This window comes from Stenella coeruleoalba (assembly GCF_951394435.1).
Source record: "Stenella coeruleoalba genome assembly, chromosome: 10".
NCBI lineage: Eukaryota > Metazoa > Chordata > Mammalia > Artiodactyla > Delphinidae > Stenella > Stenella coeruleoalba.
In genome coordinates, this window is record NC_137156.1 from 83,911,975 (window position 1) to 83,937,450 (window position 25,476).

At 38.7% G+C, this 25,476-nt stretch overlaps 1 protein-coding gene across 9 annotated transcripts in view; it reads right to left on the reverse strand.

Annotated features, from left to right (window-relative positions):
* Positions 1-1,689: 1,689 nt before the first annotated feature.
* FRMD4B (FERM domain containing 4B) overlaps positions 1,690-25,476 on the reverse strand; it is a 335,623-nt gene continuing 311,836 nt past the window's right edge. For all 9 annotated transcript variants that reach the window (XM_079933823.1, XM_079933827.1, XM_079933826.1 and 6 more), the window contains 11 exons: positions 24,453-24,591; positions 23,831-23,972; positions 22,565-22,698; positions 22,349-22,468; positions 20,957-21,185; positions 18,416-18,472; positions 16,629-16,776; positions 12,958-13,077; positions 10,970-11,781; positions 6,969-7,101; positions 1,690-3,411 (listed from right to left, as the gene is read on the reverse strand). In XM_079933823.1, the coding sequence (XP_079789949.1) occupies positions 3,291-3,411; positions 6,969-7,101; positions 10,970-11,781; positions 12,958-13,077; positions 16,629-16,776; positions 18,416-18,472; positions 20,957-21,185; positions 22,349-22,468; positions 22,565-22,698; positions 23,831-23,972; positions 24,453-24,591 (2,155 nt within the window). In that variant the 3' untranslated portion in view covers positions 1,690-3,290. The remainder of the gene's footprint in view (positions 3,412-6,968; positions 7,102-10,969; positions 11,782-12,957; positions 13,078-16,628; positions 16,777-18,415; positions 18,473-20,956; positions 21,186-22,348; positions 22,469-22,564; positions 22,699-23,830; positions 23,973-24,452; positions 24,592-25,476) is intronic.

Genomic DNA, 25,476 nt, shown 5'->3' on the forward strand with positions numbered 1-25,476 from the left:
TGCACCACCAGGGAAGCCTGACTTGCCTTATTAGTAAGTGTGGAGGTAGGACTTCCTTTGATAGAACTCCAGATCAGTGTTACTCAAGGGGTAATCTAGAAACTCTGTTACTAGAACTTGGGACAAGCTAAGAACAGAAATTTTAAGTCAGTGTTTAAAAACTTGGATTGAAACGTGACAGAGTAGTTTTATGTCTGATGAATCTAATAATAAATACGAATGTATACTTTTGTATCTCTTATTTCATCTCTCTAGTAATAGATATTCTCTAAGTTTTTTTCCCTTAGTAATTCACTTTATTTCACTTTACAGAATATAGGCCCACAATGACTGAAATTTTTAAAAATAGGATTTTCTCCACTGACAGTTTAGAAAAAACATCAAAACTTTTCTACACTACCAAAGAAGGTCGTTATTCTAATTCTGAAAGCTCTTAAAGACTGGTGTTTGAAGCTTTGTTCCTAAGAACAGTCTTTAATAGTTCAAAACAATTCTGGAATCTTTAGTGCTTAACATTAAGCTTTTATGAATACAAGGAAGAATCTTGAATAATTTTCTCAAATATAGAAAAAAAATTAAACATCCAGGAAGGTGAGGCAATTTTTTCAATCCACCTTGTAAAACATACATCTTTATGAGGTAGATCAATATACACTGACAAAGGGTGAGGCCCAAGAGGTTTTGGTGAGAAAATAAGTTGTAAAACTGTACTTGTAAGATGATGCTGTTTTTTAAAAAATTACTATAGGCATAGGAAAAAATCTGAACTGTTATACAATAAATTAACAATTTATCTGGTAATGTTAGGCTTATAGGGCACAACTATGTTTTTATGTTGTATATTTTCTTCATGTTTGAAATTAAAATGAGTATATGATATTTTGTAATACAAAATTAAAATGAGTATATGATATTTTGTAATAAAAACATCAATTTGACATGTTAAAAAATTTATCTCTGTCACTTTATAGTCATTAATAAGCATATCAATAATGTGGTTGAGAAATGTTTTCCAAAAAAGGTGAGGGGAAAATCATTTAGCAGCCCCACTGTGCTTCCATTTCTATACCTTCTTTTTCCATTTGGGAGCCAAGTTTTGTCTGTTTTTTCAAGGTACACCTGCAATTCTGAGCATACCATTTCTTGAACAGGAAAAGGTTATTTCCACGTAAGGTACTTGCACAGAAATACTAATCTCCCTATATTTCACTTCCCACTCACCTCTCCCCGCTGTCTGGGATTAAAAGATGTCAGATGAAATATATCCTTGAATTTAAAAGACCTGTTTGCCAGTCTGAAAAACTAGAACGAATGACTTGTTACAAATAAACAACATTAGTAAGATTAGGAAGCCTACATTGGTTATCCTCCATGAGGTAATAAACTACCGTATTTCACCAATTCTAAGACAATTTTATTCTAAGACACAGCGTTACGTTATGTCTCACTAAGAAAAAAAACCCAAAAACACTGCCAATTCAACTATAACACGTCAGCAATCAAAAGATGCATCCTGATTTCAGGGATGTAAGTATGAAAAAGTGGGCATCTTGGAATCCATAAAACATGGCAATACCATAATTAAAAATCTACAATCTTGTCTACCCTGATTACTTGAAGTAGAGTACCTTCAGCTGGTTTGTATGAACCCTGGACATAAATGGAAGGAAGGATACATAAACATTTTCAGTAGCACACCTTTCATTTATTGACCTATGTAAAAAAAATAATAGGTCTAAAAAAGTCAGAACAGTAAAAGAATATGCAAAAGGATATATCTGTTTCTAGAAGGCTATACAAATATGCAAAAAGGAATAAGTTATTTTTTTGCATGTCTTTTTGTTTTCCAAATTATTTTCCCCCAAACTTCATTTTCAATGATACAAATGACTAAGGACCAGTTTAACAAATCAACTTTATGTATATATTACATGCTTTGGAATATAGATAGAAAATGTTCCCCAAAAGTTGTTCAGAAACTTCTCTATTCACAATATGAACAAGAAAACTGTATAAAAGAGGGGGAAGGAGCACCTTTTATGGAATTCTGAAGCAGAGTAAAGATGAAAAAAGAAGATCCATTTAGAATATGGAAATATTTGTTAAAAAAAAAAACAACAAACCAACCCAAAACATCCAACGATATACCATAGCGAATTATTTCTTCCAAGGAAAGTATGAGGTAGTTTTAGCCTCATAATTAAATTTACGGCAGCTTGGAAGGTTTTCGTTTTTGTTTTTAATGACTAATTTTGCTTTTGTCACTTGGTGACTTAGAACTACCTGGGGAATCCAGACAATATGCTTACTCTTCAAATGTTCACAATTTTAAGGCACGCAATTCATCTAAAATGATGTGGTGTTCGTGGTTTTTTTCTTTATATTGTGTTGGGTTCTTGCTGTATCACCTTAAAATACTTTTTCAAACTCTTGGTTATAAAAACTTTCCATATCAAGTCTGCCATTGCAATGACAGCTGCGTTGGAGAGTTACCAGCCTGAACAATAGCTCATCATGCCATTGGAGTAGAAAGAAAAAAGGAACTCAATGATAGTGTACCTTAGAAAATTCTCCAAGCAGAGTTTGTCAGTTACGTGGTGGGCTGCTTCATTTTTCCCCAATCTGCTACCATGAAGTTATATTACAGGATGCTACAGCCATAAGTCTTTCCAGAACCCATTTTATGGTGCTTATGAAAACCATCACTCTTGATAATAGCCTAAAAACATTTACACTCACTCAGGAATTCATGAAAAATCCAGCTTCTCTTCAAGTAATTTTCTAATACTGTCTAAATTGTTCATGTCCGGGTAGACATAGTATGTAATTCTTCACCAGCTCACGAATTCAAACTTTCCGATGGTGAGCAGTGACGAGCTTCTGGCTTCCCTTCTCTCATCATTCTGAATTGTGCTCTGAAATCTCCCCTGTCCTTCTTTCCTGTTGGAGACCCTGAACGCACTTTTCACAGTTTTGAGGTCTGCCTTCAACAACTTTTGTTCTCTTAAAAAGTGCTTGCTCTTGGTAAAGGCTGAGTCCTCCTTGGCAATGGTTCACATGTGGTCTTGACCTTGCTGTTAGGTTAGCACCTAGACTTGGAAAGGTGGGTTGTTGTTCAGGGGTTTTGTGTGGCTTAGTGTGTGATTCACTTCCGGGGTCACAGGAGTCCTCTCTTCCACCTTGGATGCCTTTAGGTTTCTATAGCCAACAGCCTTCTGGGAAGACGAACACATTTTGCAAGGCACACTAGTGTGAGAATGCAGTGCTCGGTCAAGAGGCTCAACTGCAGTTCAGACTAATGTTCCAGGCTTTGAGTCTTCGTGCCAAAAGAGCCTCTGCTCACTATTCTCCAGGCTGTCTTCCAGCAGGTTTCCCTCTGTATTGTCCAGTTGACCAGTCTCTGTGTATGGTCTATGAAAGGAAACCAGAAAAGTTACAACTTGTTGTCATTTTTGTTCCCAGGGTACAAAGATTACTACACTCAAAGAAGTTAGTAGAAAACACCGTTAAGAAAAGTATCCAAAACTTGGAAATAAAGGCAAGGGATGGCTGTGTGTTTTTTCAAGGTCATACTGGAACATGGTCTAACAGGCCCATGCAAGGAGTATTTACTTCTCCTGAGAGATAGACTTTTGTCTAAGTTACATTTACCATGGATGAGGACCCAGACTGTGTTAAGTTACATGTTAACTTGGGGGTTTTTGTTTGGAAGAAACACAAACAACTTCTGTCTAGTAGAAAGATTACGGTCATAGTTTTATTGCCCTGTAGGATATTAACTGGTTTTGTATTGAATTGAGTAGTCTCATCTCAGTACTCTCCCTTTCAGTGTGTGGGATTCAGTCTCTTGAATCATCTGGGAACCAGCTTTAGCATTCTGTTAGTTCTCTCATGAATGAGTTAACTAAATCTTTGACATATGCTCATTTTAGGTTTGTGTGAGAGTTGTATTTTTGACTTTTGAAGTGTTTTTGACAGCTAGACGTTAAGCAGTCTTCAACTTAAGGGAAATATACTAGATGTTTTTCTTTGAAACAAAGGAATATACTTAAAGGGAGGCGAGGGTACCTTGGGACATATTTTACATCCTTAGGGTGTATGGGTCAAGTGTAAATTGGAAACAGCATCACATAAAACAATCACAGGCCCATTTGGAAAGTACATCCAAAAGAAGGCATCGTGTTATACAGACCACTCCAATAAGCAAAACCTCATTCCTGTAATAGTAGGTTAGAATAGGTTAGATAGTTAGTAGCTTTCTTTTTATTTTAAACTCCAATGTCTTTTAGTACAGGTGAATAAAAAGTCCTCCGGAAAAGAGCTTCGGAAGTAAACACTACGCAAAACCAGATATTTAGTGTTTTTTTCTAATATAAAAACAAAAGCAGATTTCTGTAACTTCACACATCAGTCAGAACAAGCAAAGCTGCTGCTAGGCAAGAAGCAACACACCGATCCGAGCGACTGTACTTACTACAGCTGGCTACACTTAAAAGAGAATTGAAAACTGATCTCATTTCTGGAGACACAACCATTCTCCGAGACAGAAGCCCTTGGTTCTGCCTAGTAACAAGGAGTGTTCAATAAGGAAGAGGATAGGAAATGGAAAACAGGAAGTAAAAGAAAAAAAGTTATTTGAAAACACAGTTTGCAGCAGCAGAGACAGGAATTTGACTATATTACATACGAGGTAGCAGAAGAGACTTCAACATTTCTAATTTTAGAAAGTTTATGCTGCTAACAGTTATACTACATCATACAAGGAAAAAAATTTTATTGGTATAAATTTGTAGCTTTCTGTAGTATTAAGACCTGGACACTCCGAGGTAAGAATCTCTAAATAACATGCACTTCATTTTTAAAAACATACTGATCTACGGCTAAGCATTTCAAATCTTCAATTTAAGGGCAGATCTAAAGTTTTTTATCTTTATCTTGAAACCCAATTTTTCTCTTAGTTTAATAATTACATTTTCATAAAAAATAACACGCAGTTTTAGAACAAATTTCTAAAGCTTTATGGAGTATTGTTATACTTGCCTTATTAATAGGTCAAGTTAAATTGATCAGACTGTACATGATAAAAATAAAATCCGAAACGGACAAATGGGTAGAAATAAGCATTCCCATAATTCTCTGGGATAGGAGGGTACGTTGGCAAATCTTTCTAGTAAGCAGGAGCTTAAAAAATATGCTTTTCAATTTAATCCATTAAACCAACTTATTGGAATGTGTCCTAAGGAAATAATCTAGAATTCAGACAAATATTTTGCACAAAGTATTGTCTTTTATTTACAATAAAAAAAGAAAGAAAATTCAAAAGCCATTTAAAATCAAACTATGGGGAACTGCATATTTATTGAGCATATTTATTGAGTGGAATATCATATTGGTTGCATAAAATAAGGTTTAAAGAGTTTTGTAAAAAAAAATGGGAACACATTTTCTACAGTGCGCTCATATTATGTGCACACGTACACATACACAATAGGGGTCTTTAAATAGTTTCTAATTTCCTGTATATCATGCCCCTTCTGACTCTGCTATCAAGCCATGTTGGCCTGGCTGTAATAGAGGGACAGACTTTGTAAAAACAGATTGTCTCTAAAAATGTTGAACACTTCCTGAGTCCTATGAAAGTGGTGTTAAGGATATGAGAACGGTCTTATGCCCTGAATGGTCTGTTTTATATCATTTCTAACTCAGTCAACAAAAACAAAAGTGAAAGTATACAAACAGGAAAATTATTTGCAAATGTATTATACAAAATGATTAGAACTGAATTGAAAAAGTTCAGCTCAAATTTTGGGCCAAAGTCTTCCTGCTCTTAACTCATTTGCAAGCATTATTTACAGAAGTCCAAGCTATCTGACGTCCTCTGAAGTATATTTTCATTAAAATTCTATTTTGAGCATGCCCTTTGTTGAGTTGAGACAATTGGCCTAATATTTCAAGCCAAGAAAAACTTTTGCTAAATATGGAAAAGAAAAACAAGCTTTTGGGGTTGAATTATCTCCAATTTGCTTAAAACATTCAGTGCTTTAGTAAGAAACTAACCTCAAATTCACCAGTATTCACCTTTAAAAGTTATTGTCTATGTAATAAGCCTCCTATGCCTGACGCAATCTGACTTAAAGAAAGCAAAATTAAATTTTCTTAAACAAAAACAAAAAGAAACAGAAAATGCTTTACTTCTTGGCACCAGGGGTACAGATTATATTCTGTGAGAAGGTGATGGAGAAAAATGACCGCTTCAAGTTTAACTCCTCCCATGTATGCAAAGAATTGAAAAACCAGAGTTTGCAATCTTTTTAATAGTCACATTTTAACAAAGTGACCTTGTCTATTTCCTCTAAATGTTTACAAAGAACTACTATGACAGACACACAGGACAGCTGGCTGCGTCTGTTGCTTCTTAATGAACATAGGGTTAGACACAAAAAGGCAGCAAATGTTTGAAATCAAGCCCACCAACTGTCTATGAGGAATCTTGGTATGAACAGCTTTTTCTGGGATAGAGATATTTTTCCTGCAAGGTTCCAGAAAAGTCTTAACTGGGTATATCAATAGTACAGTTTCAAGTATAGCAATTAAAAAGAACCCTTCAGACACAAAATTTAATGTACAGGACTCTAAGAAGACGGTCAGATTTGAATGAGCTAGATTGAGCACCAGTGAGCTTTTTCTTAAAGGGCCAGATATTTTTGGCTTCGTCGGCCATAAGATCTCTGTTGCAACTACTCCACTCTGCCCTCATAGTACAAAAACAGCCATAGGTAACATGTAAATGAATGAGCATGGCTGTTTTCCAATAAAAATTTATTTATAAACATAGGTGGCAGCCGGTTTTAGACTATAATTTGCCAACCCTTGAGCTAGATTACTTAGCGTTCATAAAATAAAACTGGATTCCTGAATTCTTTAGACCAGGAACAGGGTACTGAAAGTTTTACGCATGCCTTTCTCACCTGCCTGGAGAGGGCAAAGGATTATAGACGTTGCCATAGCAGCTGGTGTAGGAAGAATGTGCCGGGGTCTCGTATTCAGATAGCCCTATAGTTAGCTGGGTCCTCCAGTTCCCGGAAGCATTTGTAGAAGACACTAGAAAGAAAAATGAAAAAAGACAAATTTAGTGGGACTGTTCAAAGTGAGAATTGTTTAGGCCATTTAGATGTACATTAATCAGCTGTGTGCAGAGTAGAGCTTACGAGCCAATGTTGGGAACCAACAGAGTTCCTATTCCAATTTGGTTACTTACTGGCCGTGTGACATTGGGCAAATAGCTTATGCTCTGTAAGCCTTAGTTTCTTTGTCTGTAAAGTGGAGATAATAATATAAATATATTCTGTATAGGGATGATACCAGGATTAAATAACCTAATTTGTGCAAATATTTAGCACTGTGCCTAGCAATAAATGATAACATTATTGTTATAAATGTGAATAAAGTTAATTGAAAGACATACTATAAAAAAATAACCCAAAAGACAAGCCAGAAAAAAAAATCTCATATATTGAAAGAATCTTCCCAGTGTCCCAGTCAGGCTATGGTGGCTGGACAGCTTCATAGGCTCAATTGTAAAGGTAAGATGACAAGTTTGAGTTTTTGGAGACCTTTAGAGGAAAAGCATTCCATACGTTGCCTTGTTGAGACTTGCCCGTTCCCCAGCCAAAGGCAATATTGGGTCACTAGCAGCGTCAAGGCACATTTTTGCCTTTTAAAAAGAAGTTTTGGGGGTGGGGTAGGGAGGGAAACTAGTATAGGAAAGATTTCAGGAAGAAGAGATTTAGTTCTTCTGCGGGACTAATCTGTAACAAGACAAGGGTATACACAAAAAGGAATGAAATAATGCCATTTGCAGCAACATGGATGGACCTAGAGATTACCATACTAAGTGAAGTCAGTCAGACAGAGAAAGACAAATATCATATGATATCACTTCTATGTGGAATCTAAAAAGTGATACAAATGAACTTATTTACAAAACAGAAACAGACTCACAGACTTCGAAAACAAACCTGGTTACCAAGGGGAAAGGTGTGCGGAGGATAAATTAGGGATTTCGGAGTTAACAGATACACACTACTGTATATAAAATAGATAAACAACAAGGACCTACTGTACAGCACAGGGAACTCTACTCAATATTTTGTAATAACATCTATGGGAAAAGCATCTGAATATATAGATACACACATATACATGTAAAAGTAAATATATATAGGCATGTATAACTGAATCACTTTGCTTTATACCTGAAACTAACACAACATTGTAAATCAATTATACTTCAACTAAAAAAAATTTTTTTTTAATGGTTAAAAAAAAAATAGACATGGGCATCATTTGGGAGCAAAACCCAGTGAATGCCTCATCGCTGGGCGTTTGCTGTCCTGTCTCTAAAACCAGTCCTGCCCCATGCCTGGGCTGCATAACGCCAGGCCAGTCATCCACGACTCAAAAACCCCACACTGTTCCTGGAGCCTCTTCCAGCTCTTTCCATTTCCTGCTCCTGGAGGCCAACCTCTTCCTCTTCTCTCTCACACCCACAAAGCACATGTGACAGTGTGAGACAAACACATTTCAAAACTCATCTGTGGTCCTGCATGCCACAAGGCTTTGACTCAAAGATGTAACATTCCCACTTTAAGCTTCCAGGAAGGTTTCATAACTCAGAGGCGTGGTGGTTAGGATGTCTGAGCTGTGACCGAATTCCTACTCTGCCACTTAACTAGCTTGGGAGCTCGGGCAGGGTCATTTAAACGCTCTGAGTCAGAACTGCCTCAGCTGCAAGAGTAGAATAATAATAATACACATAACAACAGCACTCGTTATGTAGAACTGCTGCATACATTAAATGGGAGAGTACACATAAAGCGCTGAGCAGGTCGGGTGGCACAGGGTTAAGTTGCCAATAAATGGTGACTGTCCTTACTAGTAAAACTGAGTCACCCAGAGAGCCTTTAGGTGGCTGGAAGAGATTACAAACCCCCTGACTAACCGGCAAATAATCGGAAACTTATCTCTCTATGAGAATGATGCGTGCCTGTTATAAAACATTTCTGTAGCTATAAACTGTAGACAGGAATGAGGAAAATTCCAAAAGGGAATTCTGGGAGCACTGATTCCATCCGTCTTAGTCCTTAAAATGTGATGCCTTTTGGCCTATGGGGCCAAATCCTGCTGGTATCAGCAAGGTTCACACTCTCACACTGGGTCCTGGAAGTGTTATCTCCCTTCTCACCTTTGCCCCAGTCCTGAGCCACCGGCCAGGAATGTTGAAGTTTCTGAGTTACACCTGCTTCTCCCTGGCCATCCACATGCACCCCAGCCCTCTTCCTTTGGTTTCTGCACGTTTCTCATGCAACACCCAGAACTTGAGGGGGAAGAAAGGCATTCTCTAATCAGAGCCACAGATAAGAAATAACTACAGGAGGCTTTTCATATGTTAGATGTGGTAATAAATGGGAAGTCCAAAGCAGAAGTCCAAAGTCCTGGACAAATACGAGAACACTAGAACCCAAATAGAAATCTCCATGGAGATGCCTCTTGTCAACAACATTAGGAAACTTTTAAAGGAATACTTTTCACCGAAGATCACACAATGATTCAGGGATCCCTGAGCTATGTTTCACTAAGGTGTCGTGCTTGAAAGAGGGGGCAAGACTCATGACCTCGGTTTTTCACGTGGTTTGAGAATTCAACCATTTCTTAGAGCTTTAATGTTGCTTAATTTTCATATATTCCTCTGGCTGCTAAGTAGACTGTGAATTCATCCAGGCCAGGAACTGGCTTGAAACTGGATGCTCAGTATCTACGCCTGCTTGTTTGCTGAATAAATGAAACCCCGGGCAGACTCTCCATTTAGGCCCCCATTTCTCTCCTTAAAGTATGCCTAGCACAGCTGGAGGTACGCAGTAAACCCTCCAGGAACAGTAGTGGAGTTAGGGACCAAAGTCAACACGTGAAGAGAACACCTCTAATCCAAATTATCTTTGAAAGTCCCTTAAATCAACCATAAAGTGGAATACATATGATTACTGAATTAAGACCTGCAAAGTACTTAGAACACTGCCAGGAACAGTGGTTAGTAAATGCCACCTCCTATCAGACTCATTAGAAGCCTTACACAGAGACCTGAGCATTTGGAATGAACAGCCTTTAGATAATCCAATTCCTAGTTGTGAACAGGGAAAGATGTATAATATTGAAGTATAGTTGATTTACAATGTTCTGTTAGTTTCAGGTGTACAGCACAGTGATTCAGTTTACGTATACATATATATATATAGGTATGTCTGTGTGTGTGTGTATATATATGTGTGTATATATATATATATAAAATGTTCATTTTCAGATTCTTTTTTTTTTTTTTTTTTTTTTTTTTGCGGTACGCAGGCCTCTCACTGCTGTGGCCTCTCCCGTTGCAGAGCACAGGCTCCGGATGCGCAGGCTCAGCGGCCATGGCTCATGGGCCCAGCTGCTCTGCGGCATGTGGGATCCTCCCAGACCGGGGCACGAACCCGTGTCCCCTGCATCGGCAGGCAGACTCTCAACCACGGCGCCACCAGCGAAGCCCCATTTTCAGATTCTTTTCCCTTATAGGTTTATTACAAAATATTGAGTATAGTTCCCTGTGCTATACAGTAGGTCCTTGTTGGATATCTCTTTTATATATAGTAGTGTGTATCTGTTCATCCCAAAGCCCGGAACACTTTAAAGAGGTGTGATTGTCAACGGAAGACCTAGAAAAGATAAAAATGTATGAAAGCCCCTAACCCAGGGCAGCACAGAGAGTAGGTGCTCAATAAATGTTTGTTGGACTTGAATCTGTGGCTCTACCCAATGGCTACCACTCTCCTGACCTTGGGTCCTGGTCTCGCGACCCTTGAGGGGAGTTGGTTTGGAGTAGGTGGGGAACATGAGGTAAATGAAATCTGGATATCAAGTGCCTCTGCAGTATTCTTACCTGAAGAGTAGGAAGACGCTCGGCTGCTTGGAGAACAGGGTACCTGCAGCCCGGCAAAGCCCAGGCTTCTCTGCGATCCCCTGTCCGAATCAAAGCTAGTCTGTGTGCTGTGGCCCTGCTCCTTTTGCCCAGAGGCCCGCTGGTACCAGCCACGCAGGTGCTCTGCCACTAAGGCCTTGTGGATGTTTTTGGTGATGTGCTCTGACTTGGCAGCAGCCTTCCTCGGCAGCCGGAGAGTTGCATACGGGTTATGGGGCACCTGGTCGACCTCGTCTTCATGAAACGACCTGCTGTAGTCCCTTGGGTGGTCATATCCATAGTGGGCGGAGGACCGGTAGGAAGGATTGACACTGTACTGTCCTTCAGTGTCGTTCTCGTAGACGTAGCCACCACTGTAATACAAATCACACTCTGCATATGGCGTGTACCCGGCAGTGTAGTAACTGGAAGAAGGCTGCTCCTGACTCTTTGAGTAGACGCCATTCTTCAGACTATCCTTTTGTGCTAGGTTGGGCATGCTTCCTGAATTTGAAGTGGAAACGTTCTGTTTCTTGGACCTTCTCCGACCCCTGGAGCGAGTGTCCAGAGTTTGGGTGGTGTAACAGGGTCCGGCCACGGGTGTCACGCAGTAATACTCTGTGCTCGACTGGCTGGTATAGGAAGACCCGTCATCCAGGATTTCTGTGCTGCTGCTTCTTTGGGATTTGGAGAGGGAGAGAAATGGCTTATCGTGGTCCATCTCAGAGAGCAGATGAGACTGGGACTCAAGACTTCCACTCCGCTGGCGGCAGTGCTGAGATGAAGATTCGGGTCTGAAAGAGGAGGAAGCAAACTTGTAAAAGACAAACAGGGAAAGGAGGACCGAGGGAAGGGAAAAGGACACCACGTTGAACGATTTAATAGCTCCTGAACTGCACTAGGATTTTTAAGGTTTCCAAAGCTGAACACACAACAGAAACCACTGGGTTCACATGGTCAAAATGAGAGAAGAAATCAATTCTGTCAATTGGGCAATCCACATCCTTCCTTGACAATAGGGAAGATAAACTGATGCTGTATAACCTACATCAAAGCCTAAGAAAAATCCCACATGTCTTTGGAGGGTTCTTTCTTCCAACAGGATAGCAGGATACATAGACTAGGGTGAACACAGCATTTGTTGGGGAACAGAGTCTGGCTTTGACATTGGAGGCATCTGGGTTGAGTTACGGCTCCATCATTTCCCAGCCGTATGAATGTGGACAAGATATTTAACTAATCTCCCTCCCTCCTCTGTAAAATGAGGGAAAAAACAGTATCTAGTAACTCCAGTCAGACTTGTTGCGGGGACTAAATAATATAGTGCATATAAAATAGCACGGCCTTCAGTAAACACTTCAAAATGTTGCTACTGTCATTATCTTCATCCTCACCATTGAATAACAAATGGTAATGTCCAGTTGGAAAAATTAAGGTGCAAAAAATCCAGTATCTACCCAAACCATGTACATTTTCAAGCACATTTTCTTGGCTCACATATTTGATCTGTTAAGTGCATAGAAAGTGTAGAGCCATAAAATAAAGTCCCACTGCAGAAAGTGATTAAAAACACAGTGAAGGGACTTCCCTGGTGGCACAGTGGTTAAGAATCCGCCTGCCAACGCAGGGCACACGGGTTCGAGCCCTGGTCCGGGAAGATCCCACATGCCGTGGAGCAACTAAGCCCCTGCGCCACAACTACTGAGCCTGCGCTCTAGAGCCCGTGAGCCACAACTACTGAGCCCGCGCGCCTAGAGCCCATGCTCCGCAACAAGAGAAGGCACCGCAATGAGAAGCCCGCGCACCGCAACGAAGGGTAGCCCCTGCTCGCTGTAACTAGAGGAAAACCGCGCACAGCAATGAAGACCCAACGCAGCCAAATTAAAAAACAAACAAACCACAGTGAAGTAAAACAAAACCTTAAAGCAAAAGTCAACAGAGAGAAAGCGACTGGAATGAAGCCCTCTTACTGCAAGTGGCTGCTGCTGTAAGCGTTCCGGGTGAGAACAGGTGTGGTGGGCACGCTTCGCCCTCCCTGGGGCCGCCTCTCCAGAGTTCTGTAAGGACTGCTGTGCGTCGACAGCATTTCTCTGTGACAGTAAAAAAAAAAAAAAGAATTCAGGAAATGAGGAGCCGCCTAACATTTCTGGCAAACTTGTTATAAGCTGATTAGAAACTTACTGGAGCGGGGAGGGATAAATTAGAAGCTTGGAATTAACAATACACATGACTATATATAAAATAGATCATCAACAAGGACCTACTGTTGAGCACAGGGAGCTCTACCCAATATTCTGTAATAACCTATAGGGGAAAAGCATCTGAAAAACAAGAGATATATGTATATGTATAACTGAATCATTTTGCTGTACACCTGAAACTAATACAACATTGTAAATCAAATTTCTCCAATATAATGCAAAATAAAAAGAGCCTGCTGTATAAAAAGATAAATAACATTCAAAAAAAATAATAAAATAGAATTAAAAATAAAATAGATAACCAACAAGAACCTACTGTATAGCACAGGGAACTATACTCAATATATATATATATTTTTTTGCGGTATATGGGCCTCTCACTGTTGTGGCCTCTCCCGTTGCGGAGCACAGGCTCCGGACGCGCAGGCTCAACGGGCATGGCTCACGGGCCCAGCCGCTCCGCGGCGTGTGGGATCCTCCCGGACCGGGGCACGAACCTGTGTCCCCTCCATCGGCAGGCGGACTCTCAACCACTGTGCCACCAGGGAAGCCCTACACTCAATATTTTGTAATAACCTATAAGGGAACAGAATCTGAAAAAATTACATCTAGGTATAACTGAATCACTTTGCTGTACACGTGAAACTAACACAACATTGTAAATCAACTATACTTCAATTAAAAAAAAAAAGGAAGGAAACTTACTGGAAACCGAAGGAATGGGAACATAAAGAGATAACTGGGAAAACTGTCTTTGTGGCTTAGTATCCTGGTGCATCATAGATGAGTCTTAGGGGAAGCACAAGTGATGTGACTCTGAGTCATAAATATGGAGGAAAAAACTAAAAGACTTTTAAAAAAGGGTGTATTGAATAAAATAGATTGGAAGCAACGAGAGCAGGAAATCCTTTCTCTGTAAAGAGCCTCACAGCAAATATTTTTGGCTTTGTGGGCCAGATGATCTCTGTCGCAATGACTCAACTCTGCCCTTGAAGTAAGAGACCAGTGTAGACAATATGTATGTGAATGGAGGTGACTGCGTGCCAATCAAATTTGACCGTGGACACGTAAATTAAAATTTCATACAATTTTTATGTCACAAAATATTACTGCTTTTGATTTCTGTTCCAGTATTCAAAAATCTAAAACCATGGGCCATACAAAAATACTCTGCAGCATGAATTTGGGTAGTGGACTGTCATTCACAGCATCCTTAAATCACTTTGTCCACTTTCCAGCACAGTGAGAACACAATTTGAAGTTAATTTTTTAATTAAAAATGACTTTGATTATACCTCACTTGTTACAAAAGCATGTCAAGTTCATTGCAAAAAAGTTTAAAAGTACAGCTAAACATTTAAATGTCCATAATCTGGTGCCTCAGATATGTCAGAACACTAAACATTTTCAGATATTTTTACTAAGCATATATACTTACAAGCATTTACACTTTTATTGGGATTAACACACACACCCTATTATATATAAAATAAATAACCAACAAGGACCTACTGTATAGCACAGGAAACTATAGCCCATATTTTGTAATAACCTATAAGGGAAAAGAATCTGAAAAAGAATACACACACACACACACACACACACACACACGTATGTATAACTGAATCACTTTCCTGTATGCCTGAAACTAACATGACATTGTAATACAACTATACTTCAATTTAAAAAAAGCATTTATACTTTTAACAACAAAAAATGAGATCTTACTGTATATTCTCTTTCAAAACCCACTTAAAAAAATTTGATTTAACATTTTATGTCACTTAATATTCACCTACACTGTTATTTTAATGAGTTTATAGTATTCCAGTGTAAAGACTGACCATAATTAAACAATCCACTAGTTGAGCATTTGGGCTGTCTTCATTTGTTACTAGTATAAACAATGCTAGTTTAAACAAAGCATCCTGTAGTTAATTCAAGGGGAAAAATTCCTAAAAGAGAAATTGCTGGATCAAAGAGCAAACCCATCTTAAGCGCTTGGGGATGAAGGCATAATAATTTTTAAGATAATGATTTTTCCCAGTTATAATTCCTCTTGCTGAAATAGCTTTGTTTTCCCTAATATAATAAACACACTTGTCCAGTGTTATCTGATAGGACTTTCTTCAATTATGGAAATGTGCTATATCTGTGGTACCCAATATCAGCCATCAGCCACATGTGCCTATTAGGACTTGAAATGTGGCTGGTAGGACTGAGGAACCGAATTTTAAATTTTATTTACTTTTAATTAAATTGGACAGCACAGCTCTAGACACCTGGATCTCTATTGTTTAAGGCAACAGTTTTTAGATGCTAATCTAAAAACTTGGGCCAATGAGATGAAAGTTTTCACTGGTCTTTGACAAATTAGAAATATAACAAAATGTGGGTTTTCTTTTCATAAGCGAAAAATTCTTTAATCTAAATAATCTTCCTTTATTTTGAGACTAATTTCCATCTTCCCTGAGATGCAATATAATATTGGCTAAAATCACATCACAGGCTTTGGAGTCAGGCTACCTAGGTTCAAATCCCAATTCTGACATTCACTAGTTGACAAACCCAACAAGTGATTCATGCTTTCTCGTCCTTGGTGTACTTATCTATAATTGGTAAGGATGGTAGTAATACAGTCAGGATTGTTGTGAGGATTAAATTTATTAATACATATTAAAACACTTCAAACAGTGTCTGGCACATAGTAAGTGCTCAATAAATGTTAACTTCATATTATTGTTATTATTATTATTACAACGATGACTGTATTTTGGATATGTAAATGTCTTTTTTTTTTTTTTCATGAAATCGTAGTGCTGTTTGTTTGAACGTTCTGATTAGGCAAAGTAAAAAGTTGGTAATCCTACCTTAAGCCCTATGTAGAAAGAAAAATAAAACTAGTATTGATCCCTGCAGCCAAATTCTGGGAACCATTGGTCTGTCATCTTTTAAAAAGTTATTGCCCTGTTGTTATTGCCCTGATAATATTTACTTGAGACACTTGAGAAGTTGTATTAATCTACTTTACAGACTAAAAATGTACTGAAGTCCCATTTTCCTTTGAAAGTTCAGAAGTCAGTTCTCTCAGTTGGTTTGGAAGAGTGGTATTTAATGACAGTTTCCTGAAACCGTGGGTGATGAAACAGAACTTTGGACACTATACCCAAATTCAGATTATAATCAATGTTCCTATAATTTAATATAAATCAAGTAGACTTTAAAATCAAGGAAACACCAAATACTTTTCAAAAGATCTCTTTAAAAACACTTCCACTTGTTAGCAACAATAAATAACTGGGTTGGTTTGTATGCTTTGGTTTTACAAGATAACACTTTCTGAAAGAATAAAAAGGATAACGCAAAAATGGGTTGACTATTTTGGAGAAAAGATCTCATAGTGGCAAGGCATTCACCTCACTGATAATGTGACTTCTTACCTGGACTGTCTGGCATCCACAAACTGTTCATTGATGGACGACTTTCTGAAATGGATTCTCTCAATCCCGAGAGACTTGGGAGGAAGAATTCTTGGAGAATGAGGTACCGAACTTGATTGCTGCCCAGCAAGAGTACAGGTGTCACTGGCTATAATAAGTAAATTGAATGAAAGAATAAGTAGATAAATAAAAAAGTAAACAAATACCATGCCAAAACCTCCCAAAAAAGAAAGTGGAAGATTTGTCTGGTGAGCAAAGTGGTCTTCCAAAGATGATATTTTTTAAAGTACATACGTTTCAGGAAATTTATTTTTATATTTTATACAATAGAAAAAGAATTACTGAATGTTCTTGTGGGGCCTGACCCAACTTATGCCAACTCAATAGGTGGCATGCTGAGCAAATAAATCTCTCAGGTGGAATGGGTGATACTATACTATACTTTTCTTGAATTATATTACAGAAAAACCTCAGCGTGTAAGGGGCCAAGAGGAAGCTGGCCTGTAAAGTGGGCCTGGATCAGTTTTGTTCAGCTTTACTTGTACATTTGTCTTATTTATTTATTTTTTTATTTTTCGCTGTGTTGGGTCTTCATTGCCGCATTCAGGCTTTCTCTAGTTGCAGCGAGCTACTCTTCATTGAAGTGCACGAGTTTCTCATTGCAGTGGTTTCTCTTGTTGCAGAGCACAGTCTCTAGATGCACCGGCTCAGTAGTTGTGGCACACAGGCTCAGTTGCTCCGTGGCATGTGGGATCTTCCCGGACCAGGGCTCGAACCCGTGACCCCTGCATTAGCAGGCGGATTCTTAACCACTGAGACACCAAGGAAGCCCTGTTCAGCTTTACTTTTAATGTTCTTAGGCCTCCTTGGCTGACCAAAGGCTCATCCTATCATTAAAAGTGATGAATCTGATTTACGGTAAGTCATTAGGGAATTGTTGTGTCTCCCACTGGCATTTGTATTTCCAAAGAGGAATGGCAAACATGATCAAACCTCAGCTCAAAGGAAGGATTCTGAAATGGCAGACTTTCATGAACGATTCCATTTGGGGGAAGATAAAGAAGTAGGGGTTACTGGTTCCCCCAAATTCTTTAAATCACATCAAACAGATAGCGAGCTCCTCTGCTTAAGCACAAGGAATGGATTATAAGGAAATACTCTATCACTTGAAATGAAATCCATTCCATCATGAAATATGTTGACCACAGGTCATTACAATAGATACAGTCTACCTCTAGGAAACCAACATAATGACAGGTAACCCAATTTCTAAAATGTGTGTTTCTTCCTAAGAAAAATAAAATAAACTCCAACTTAATGGGAATAAGTAGACAGTGATAAACTCTACATTATTTCCTGGTAGTGTAGTGTAGCCTACACAACACTAATTTCCTGGTTTTGGTATTGGACACTATCTATATAAAATGTCACCAGTAGACAAAGCTGGGTGAAGGACTCTGTATTACTTACGCAACTTCTCTATAGTTACTTCAAACGTTAAAAAAAAAAATCCTACAGAGCCTTACAAATCCTTATCAAGATACCTATTCACTCCAGTTACCGTACTCTGATTCCCTGAAGTCGTGATTTGTACGGTACTGTATTTAATGCTGAGCTAACCTGTATAGACGTTAATCCTAATCCCCCATTCCCAGCCATTCTGCATAAACGTAAGTTAGCTATCTACTTTTCCCAGAAGAATAATAAACAGACTTTACTGAACTCAAAAATATTCTTAATATTTCAGAATATATAACATTTTAAACTGAAAAGGGGGAGCTACTTACAATCATCATAGGTGGTAGTGTCAGACAAGGAGCTACCTTCTGATGGGATTATGTCTTCTGTGAATAAAATAAACTGCCTTTAGTATAATGGTACATTTGGACACCCTTAATAGTTCAATAAAACCCTTTGCAATGGAGTGCATCTTATTTTTATTTAGATAAACACAACTAATTGCAGTGCATTAGGAAGTTAACTATTGTAAGAATGAACTCATTGACTACTGATGGTATAAACATCTTATATACTGTACAAATATTACATTGGATTATTTATTGAAGTGGAACAGAGTTTGAGAACGGTCCTTTGAGAATCTACTATACTGTTAGGATCACTTATTTTTTTGAGCCCTCCCCTGAAGAGAAGGGGTTTTTCTTGATAGAGTGTGGTGGTCACTTGTGGTGCATAAGCTTCTCAATCAGACCACGGTTTCTTAACAGTGGGTGGCAATACTGACATTTTGGACTGGATGATTCTTTGTTGCGGGGGGTGGGGTGGTGGTGGTGGAGGAGGGTGGGTGCTGCCCTTTGTACTGTAGGATCTCCAGCCTCCACCACTGGATGCCGGCACCACCCCACCCTCAGTTTTGACAATCAAACACGTCTGCAGACATTGCCAAATGCTCCCTGGGGCGTGAAACTGCCCCTGAGTGAGAACTACTGAAATAGACAGACCTGGGTTCACATCCTGGTTTTGTCACTTACTGGCTGTGAGACCCAGGGCAAATTACTTAATCGCTCCAAGCATCATTTGGCTCATCTCTACAATAAGGATAAGAATAGTACCTAGTGTTTAGTGCTTTGGTGAGCATTAAATGACGTAATAGATGTAAAGCCCTTAGCCCAGCTCCTGGCACAGGACAAATGCTCAATAAATGTTAGCTATACTTTTGGTTCCCTAAACACAGCATGCTGGTGAAAGAACTCTGGTGGTTGAAAATGCCCATAATGATCTGATTACTACTGGTGCCCGTCAAATGTTACAAAATGGGTTTAGCAAAAAGCGATATCTCAGATGTTGATGTACTCTGGCAAGTCATTCCATACTCAGCGTCAACGATGGGCAAAGTTACAGGCAAACACGACACCTCAGTGTAAGCTTCAAAGCCATTATGAAGTGAATCTCCACATCCAGTCTCAAATGTTAATCTCTATCAGAGCCAGGAGGACTGTCTCTTAATTGGACACACAGTAGAGCTTGAAGGCGAAATGCCAGTAGAGTCAGCTGTCAGGCAGGCTTTAAAAAAATCCACCCGATATATGCTCAACCATTGGCACCAGCGCTGCCCAAATGTCAGTTACTGAAAAGGATAACATTTGAATCTTACACAGCTGGGGATGAACGGGCCACAACAAATGGCTATGGAAGTTAAGTGCACTGCTAATCATCCGTCTCTGTAGGTCCAGAATGTGGCCAGTGACTAGGCCAACTGGATTTCACATTCAGAGTCAAAGCCATCCTAAACTCCTCAGCTGTAGGTGACGCACACTTGTGTGTTGATGTCTGTGCATTCACTTTCCTGAAAGCCGTATCTCTGCTTTGCAAATCATATGCTCTGAAGCTGAGTACACTTTAAACCTGATTACCATATTTTGTCAAATCTAAGATGTATCATTACTTGATGTCCCAGTAAAAAAAGAAAAAAGCACTGCCGATCATAACTGTAACACTCCATCTAGTGTAAGAATTATAACAATTTCACAGATGTTTAAATGGGAAAAAAAAAAAAGTCTTGGAATCAAAGAAATAGAATCGTATTTCAACCAGTGATCAAGGCTAAAAGTCGTGCTAATAAATATGGAAGGCCAATTGGACTTGAAATCGACCTAAATGAGATGTTTTTCAGTTTACTTTTTTCCTGAATATTAAAGTTTTAGATATATAATGTTGAGAATTTTGAAAATATGGAAGATAATTAGGAAGAAAATTAAGTGACATGAAATTCTACAGCTATTAATATTCTGAACTCTTTCCCAATTAGTCTTTGTGTGTATATAATTATACAATGTCAGGACCATGTTATGGTTACAATTTTGTATTCTGCCTTCTGCCTTCCATAATATAACATGAACATATGCCCGTATCTTTAAATAGCCTCCATAAATGACAATAACTGTAAGAGCTCTTTTCTATCCATATATGTTGGATAGGTCCTTAAGAAAATGTATGGTCTGCTGCATTAAAAACCTTTGAGAAACTACTAGGTAGGGCCCAGCTCTCTTAATATCCTGTGTTTTCAAATGTATTTCTTGCAGTGACATCAGGCCAGTTAAAGGTGAATCCGTCTTATTAGGAACCAACATTGCTATGAAAGCTGAAAATTAAAGCAATGCAATAGTATAGTATTACAATAGTAAGAAGGTCACTAAAAACCAAGTTAACGTACTTGTAAGACTGAAATTCCAAACCATTTTTATCCTAAGAAACTCATAATTAATCCTGTTCTTTCTTTTGTCTCTTACCAAAGGAACTGGTCTGGAAATGGTACATTCCATCAAGAGGATTGACTTATGTGACTCTAAAAAACCTTACTAATCACTAACCTGGTAAGATAACTGATGCTTTCTGGCTGGGTTTCTTTCCACATCTAATTCGGTATTCATTTATTGCATTTTCGATCTCCTGAAGCTTTTTCACTGCATCCGTGTAATCTTGCTTTCGTTTTTTCTTCACAGTTTTACAAAGATCTGGCTCGCTGGCAAGTTTCTTTGCAGCTTCAACCAGCTTTTGCTGTATTAGGAAATTGCTCTCCAGTTCTTGCAAAGCAGGGTCCTGCATTTACATGATGATACTGTTTTATTTTTATGGACACACACAGTCACTGTGATATGTACTAGATAATAACATTTCTCTTTCTCATGCGCTCTCAAATCAGATGCTCTCTGAGAACAAAATCCTAAGTTTTACTGCTTAGGTATTCTCAAACACTTTCCTAGAAAACAAGACCTCCCTCCTCCATTTACTTTAACTGAATAGTCCAACTCTCTGTCCTTTTCAAAGAAGGGAATGGCCTTCCATTCACTCAGTTGGTTGGATGAAGATCGTATTTTTCAAGAAGGGATACTTCACCCAAGATTCATAGCCAGAGAATGCTATATTCACATGCACAGCTTTAGAAACAGATAAATTGAGGTTTGATTCCTCTTTCTGGGTGATTCCTGGTTGCATGACCCTGGACATATTGCTTAATTTTTAATGCTTCGATTTTTTTTTCATTTTTAAAAGGGAGATAACACCCACCTTATGAAACTATGGTGAAGATTAAAGGAAATAATGTATGTGCATTGCTTAGCTCAGAGCTGGGTATACAGTGAACACTCAATAAATAGCAATGCTCACTTTATTATTAATGGAAACTGCTATCATTTTCTAAAGCCAAGATGACTAAACTTCTGCAAGAAACACGAGTAGGGTCATAGTGTCTGATGTCATGCAGATGAGAAAGTACCCTCTATATTGGCTAACCAATATTTTAACTTTATTATACCCAAGTGCTATACATGTGTTATCTCACTGAATACTCCTTGCATCTCTCAGAGGGAAGAACAATCATTACCCCCATTTTATTGATGAGAAAACCCAAGAATTGAGACTTCACAGAGGGTCAACGATCTGCCAAAGGCTACTTGGTTTTAAGTGGGAGACTCTAGTGCTGGAAGTCTTAATTCTTATAAAAATATTTCTCAATTTATAAACATTTAGAGTTCATTTAGTGCTCTTTCTGTCTGGCGGGGGTAAAGTCATGAGAGAGAACTCAATTTTAACTAGACTGTGCATGAAAGAAAGAATTCAACTTGGTCTCCATGATCACTTTTAACTGGTGAGATAAAAATGTACAGCAGTAACTCAAAAACCAAAGGAACAAGTTAGCCACACAGAACTGACAGCATTTCTGTCTCATTGTTGATAGACACGCTCAGAGCTGGTGTTCATACCTCTTCACTCGGCAGCAAGTTGTCATCTAATTTGAATGCGGTACCTACACGCCTTCTGACGTGAGGAGGTTTCTCACCTATGTTCAGTGGATACTCCTTTGGCATTTTGCCTGTGAGCTCCTGTAAAACAGGACAGAACCGAGAGGGAGATCACTGACCCTGGCTGGAACTGTCAAACACGATGTGAAGTGCTCCCTAAGAGCAGAAGACACTTACAGCCTCCCGCAAACAAATCTTCTTAAGCTCTTCAACTTTTTTCAGAAGTTTTTCTTGCAACAGCTTTTCTTTCTTCTTGAGTTCAAGGATTTTCTCTCTCTTTTGCTCCTCACTGACTTCTGAGTCTTGAGAACCTGGTGGCGATTGGGAGGGAGGGCAGAGAAGGTTTACGCACGGCATGTTTCCTTCCTTTTTTTTTTTTTTTTGCAGTACGCGGGCCTCTCACTGTTGTGGCCTCTCCCGTTGCAGAGCACAGGCTCCGGACGCGTAGGCTCAGCGGCCATGGCTCACGGGCCCAGCCGCTCCGCGGCATGTGGGATCTTCCCAGGCCGGGGCACGAACCCGTGTCCCCTGCATCGGCAGGCGGACTCTCAACCACTGTACCACCAGGGAAGCCCGTTTCCTTCCTTTTTAAAGGACAAGGGATTTTTAAGCCAAACCTGCTGTTTAATAATAGTTTATTTCTTTTCTCCTTGTTTCTGAACATAATAAAAGGAAACTGGAGAACATTTTCTCATGCTTCTGGGCATTAAACAGAGCCTGGTAATAAGATATACCTTTTGCATTTTGGCTCAGTCATTTTAGAAGCAATGATAAAATGCTTAGTGTTTCAGACACACCCAAGGAAGAAATTCATTTTTCTGAGCAGGAGAGAAGGTAAGATGTTCCTTGAGATAGTTGTTTAGAATGTTCTTTTAGAATGTAAGCAAGGCAAAGGAATATTCTATGCTTCAGGTTCACAAGCTGACAATGGGATTTAGATGAGAAATTATTTTTAGTGAAGTTATGTATACTTAGTGAGACTCTTATCCAAAATTTCTACAGAGGAAGGGTTTAGGGGCAAAAATCACTTTGGGGGTGAGGTGGGTTTGAAGGCTGTAGTCATGGTTCACTTTATGTTAAATGGAGAATTAGATAACTGTTTGTATCAAAAACTACATATTGGGGAAAGAAAAAGCTTATGAACCTTTTGGGGAGAAAATATTCTTGCAAGCTACCCTGAGGCACTCACTACCTTAGTATCTATTGTTAATTATACAAACTGACTTTACTATTTAACTTTCTTCATACTCTTTTTTTTTCTCTTCATACTCTTTTAAAAATTAATTTCAAAATGTATTCAAAACCGCAATATACTGTAGGTTCCATATGCTTATTTATTCCCAAAAAAATGGGTTAAAAGATACATTTGAAAGTGGTTTACAACGAAAAATATGTGAAATAACATAAAGATCGCTTGCACGCTCTCTAATCCAAAAATATTACCTGAGGAGATTAAACTGCCGTTGCTTGCCATGATGAACTGACTTTTTGCCTCTAGTGTCACCATTTTGGAGACCCTTGGTGTTCCCGTCTCAGTCAAATCCATTGCAATATCGTCTAAACTCCTGGCTGAAGGAATTTTTGCCTAATATAACATTGAAATGGAATTCATTCAGTTAAACCTATTTCAAATTAATAAAGCAATTCAGTTACTATGGAATAAAAATGTCAACACGGAGGACAATATAAAATTTTTATATACAAAAGTGATATTTTTCAGAACAAAAATATAAGATTTCAGTTTTGCAGTTAAAATGTTTTAGTAACTAGGCATGATTCTTTCTCATGGTATAGTTCAATCATTAACATTAAAACATCCTGAGTGTACACACATACATGCATGCCACAAAGTTGGCAAATCTTACAGTTTTCAGATCAGGTTATACGTTGCCCGCTTCCTTAAATGTAAGAAAAATTAAAACAATTGGTAGTAAAGCTTAAAAAAACAAAACTCAAGGAACAAAAACCCACGTGCTTGCATCTTTTCTGAGAAAGCTTATCTTGAGAACACAAAGCCAATGAGGGACAGGACTCTGTCCTTATAGAAATGCTTCTAGTTACTTACTTTGCTTTGCTTCCGGTCCAAGTAAAACTGATGCTGACTAATCGCCATTACCCAGATGGACTTGATGAGAGAAGAGTTCGCATACCACGTTTGCACAAAGAGGCCACTTTGCCCAAAGGTCCTTCTGGATACTGAAATTCTGAAAGAGTAAGGAAAGCACTCAAACAATCTGTCTCGGGCCCAGCATAACATAAAATGTACCCAGTGGGTAATGTAACAAAGCTTCCCCTTAATTGTTTGGGCTCTGCCAAAACTCTTTTGCTCTCAGGGGCCAAGCTTCTGATTTTCACCTTTTATGAGAAAACCAACCCCACCTGGGTAATAGCTCTCTGTCAAAGCAGCATATTAAACAACACATTCACACACTCAAAAGCAGATGAGAAAATGGGAAGAGAATTTGAAAAAGAACAGATACATGTATACGTATAACTGAATCACTCTGCTGTACACCTGAAACTCATACAACATTGTTAATCAACTATGCTCCAACATGAAATTAAAAAATAAATTAATTTGAAAAGGAAAATGATTACTAATATACCAACTGTATAATATTTTAGAAGAACCTAAGTCTAGTATGGTCACGTGCATAAATACACACATTCTGCATTCTGTATAGAAGCATGATATTGGAAATAACAGAAATTAAATATTTAAAAAAAGCAGCAGATGAGAATTAGCCACATTAGAGGCTGTAATAAAAACGTTTAGTTAAAGACCATAGGATGTGCGACCATCACAAGAAGGCGGGAATAAACGTGATAATATTTTAAAGACAAAGCAACCAGGATCTGCGGGATCAGCACCTTCCTTAAGGTAAGAGAGCATCTCAGGTCTAGGTAGAATTGTCTGGCTCTGGCACTGTCAGAGGATGAACATAATAATATGATGCATGTCCAAAACTGGTCCACAGTACTGCTTATGCACCAGATAAAAAGAGGAGAGAGGGTCAGAGTCAGGAGAGAGCAAGAGAGAGAAAGATGGGGCAGAGGGGGGAAGCAGACACTGAGTAGGGGTGGGGGTA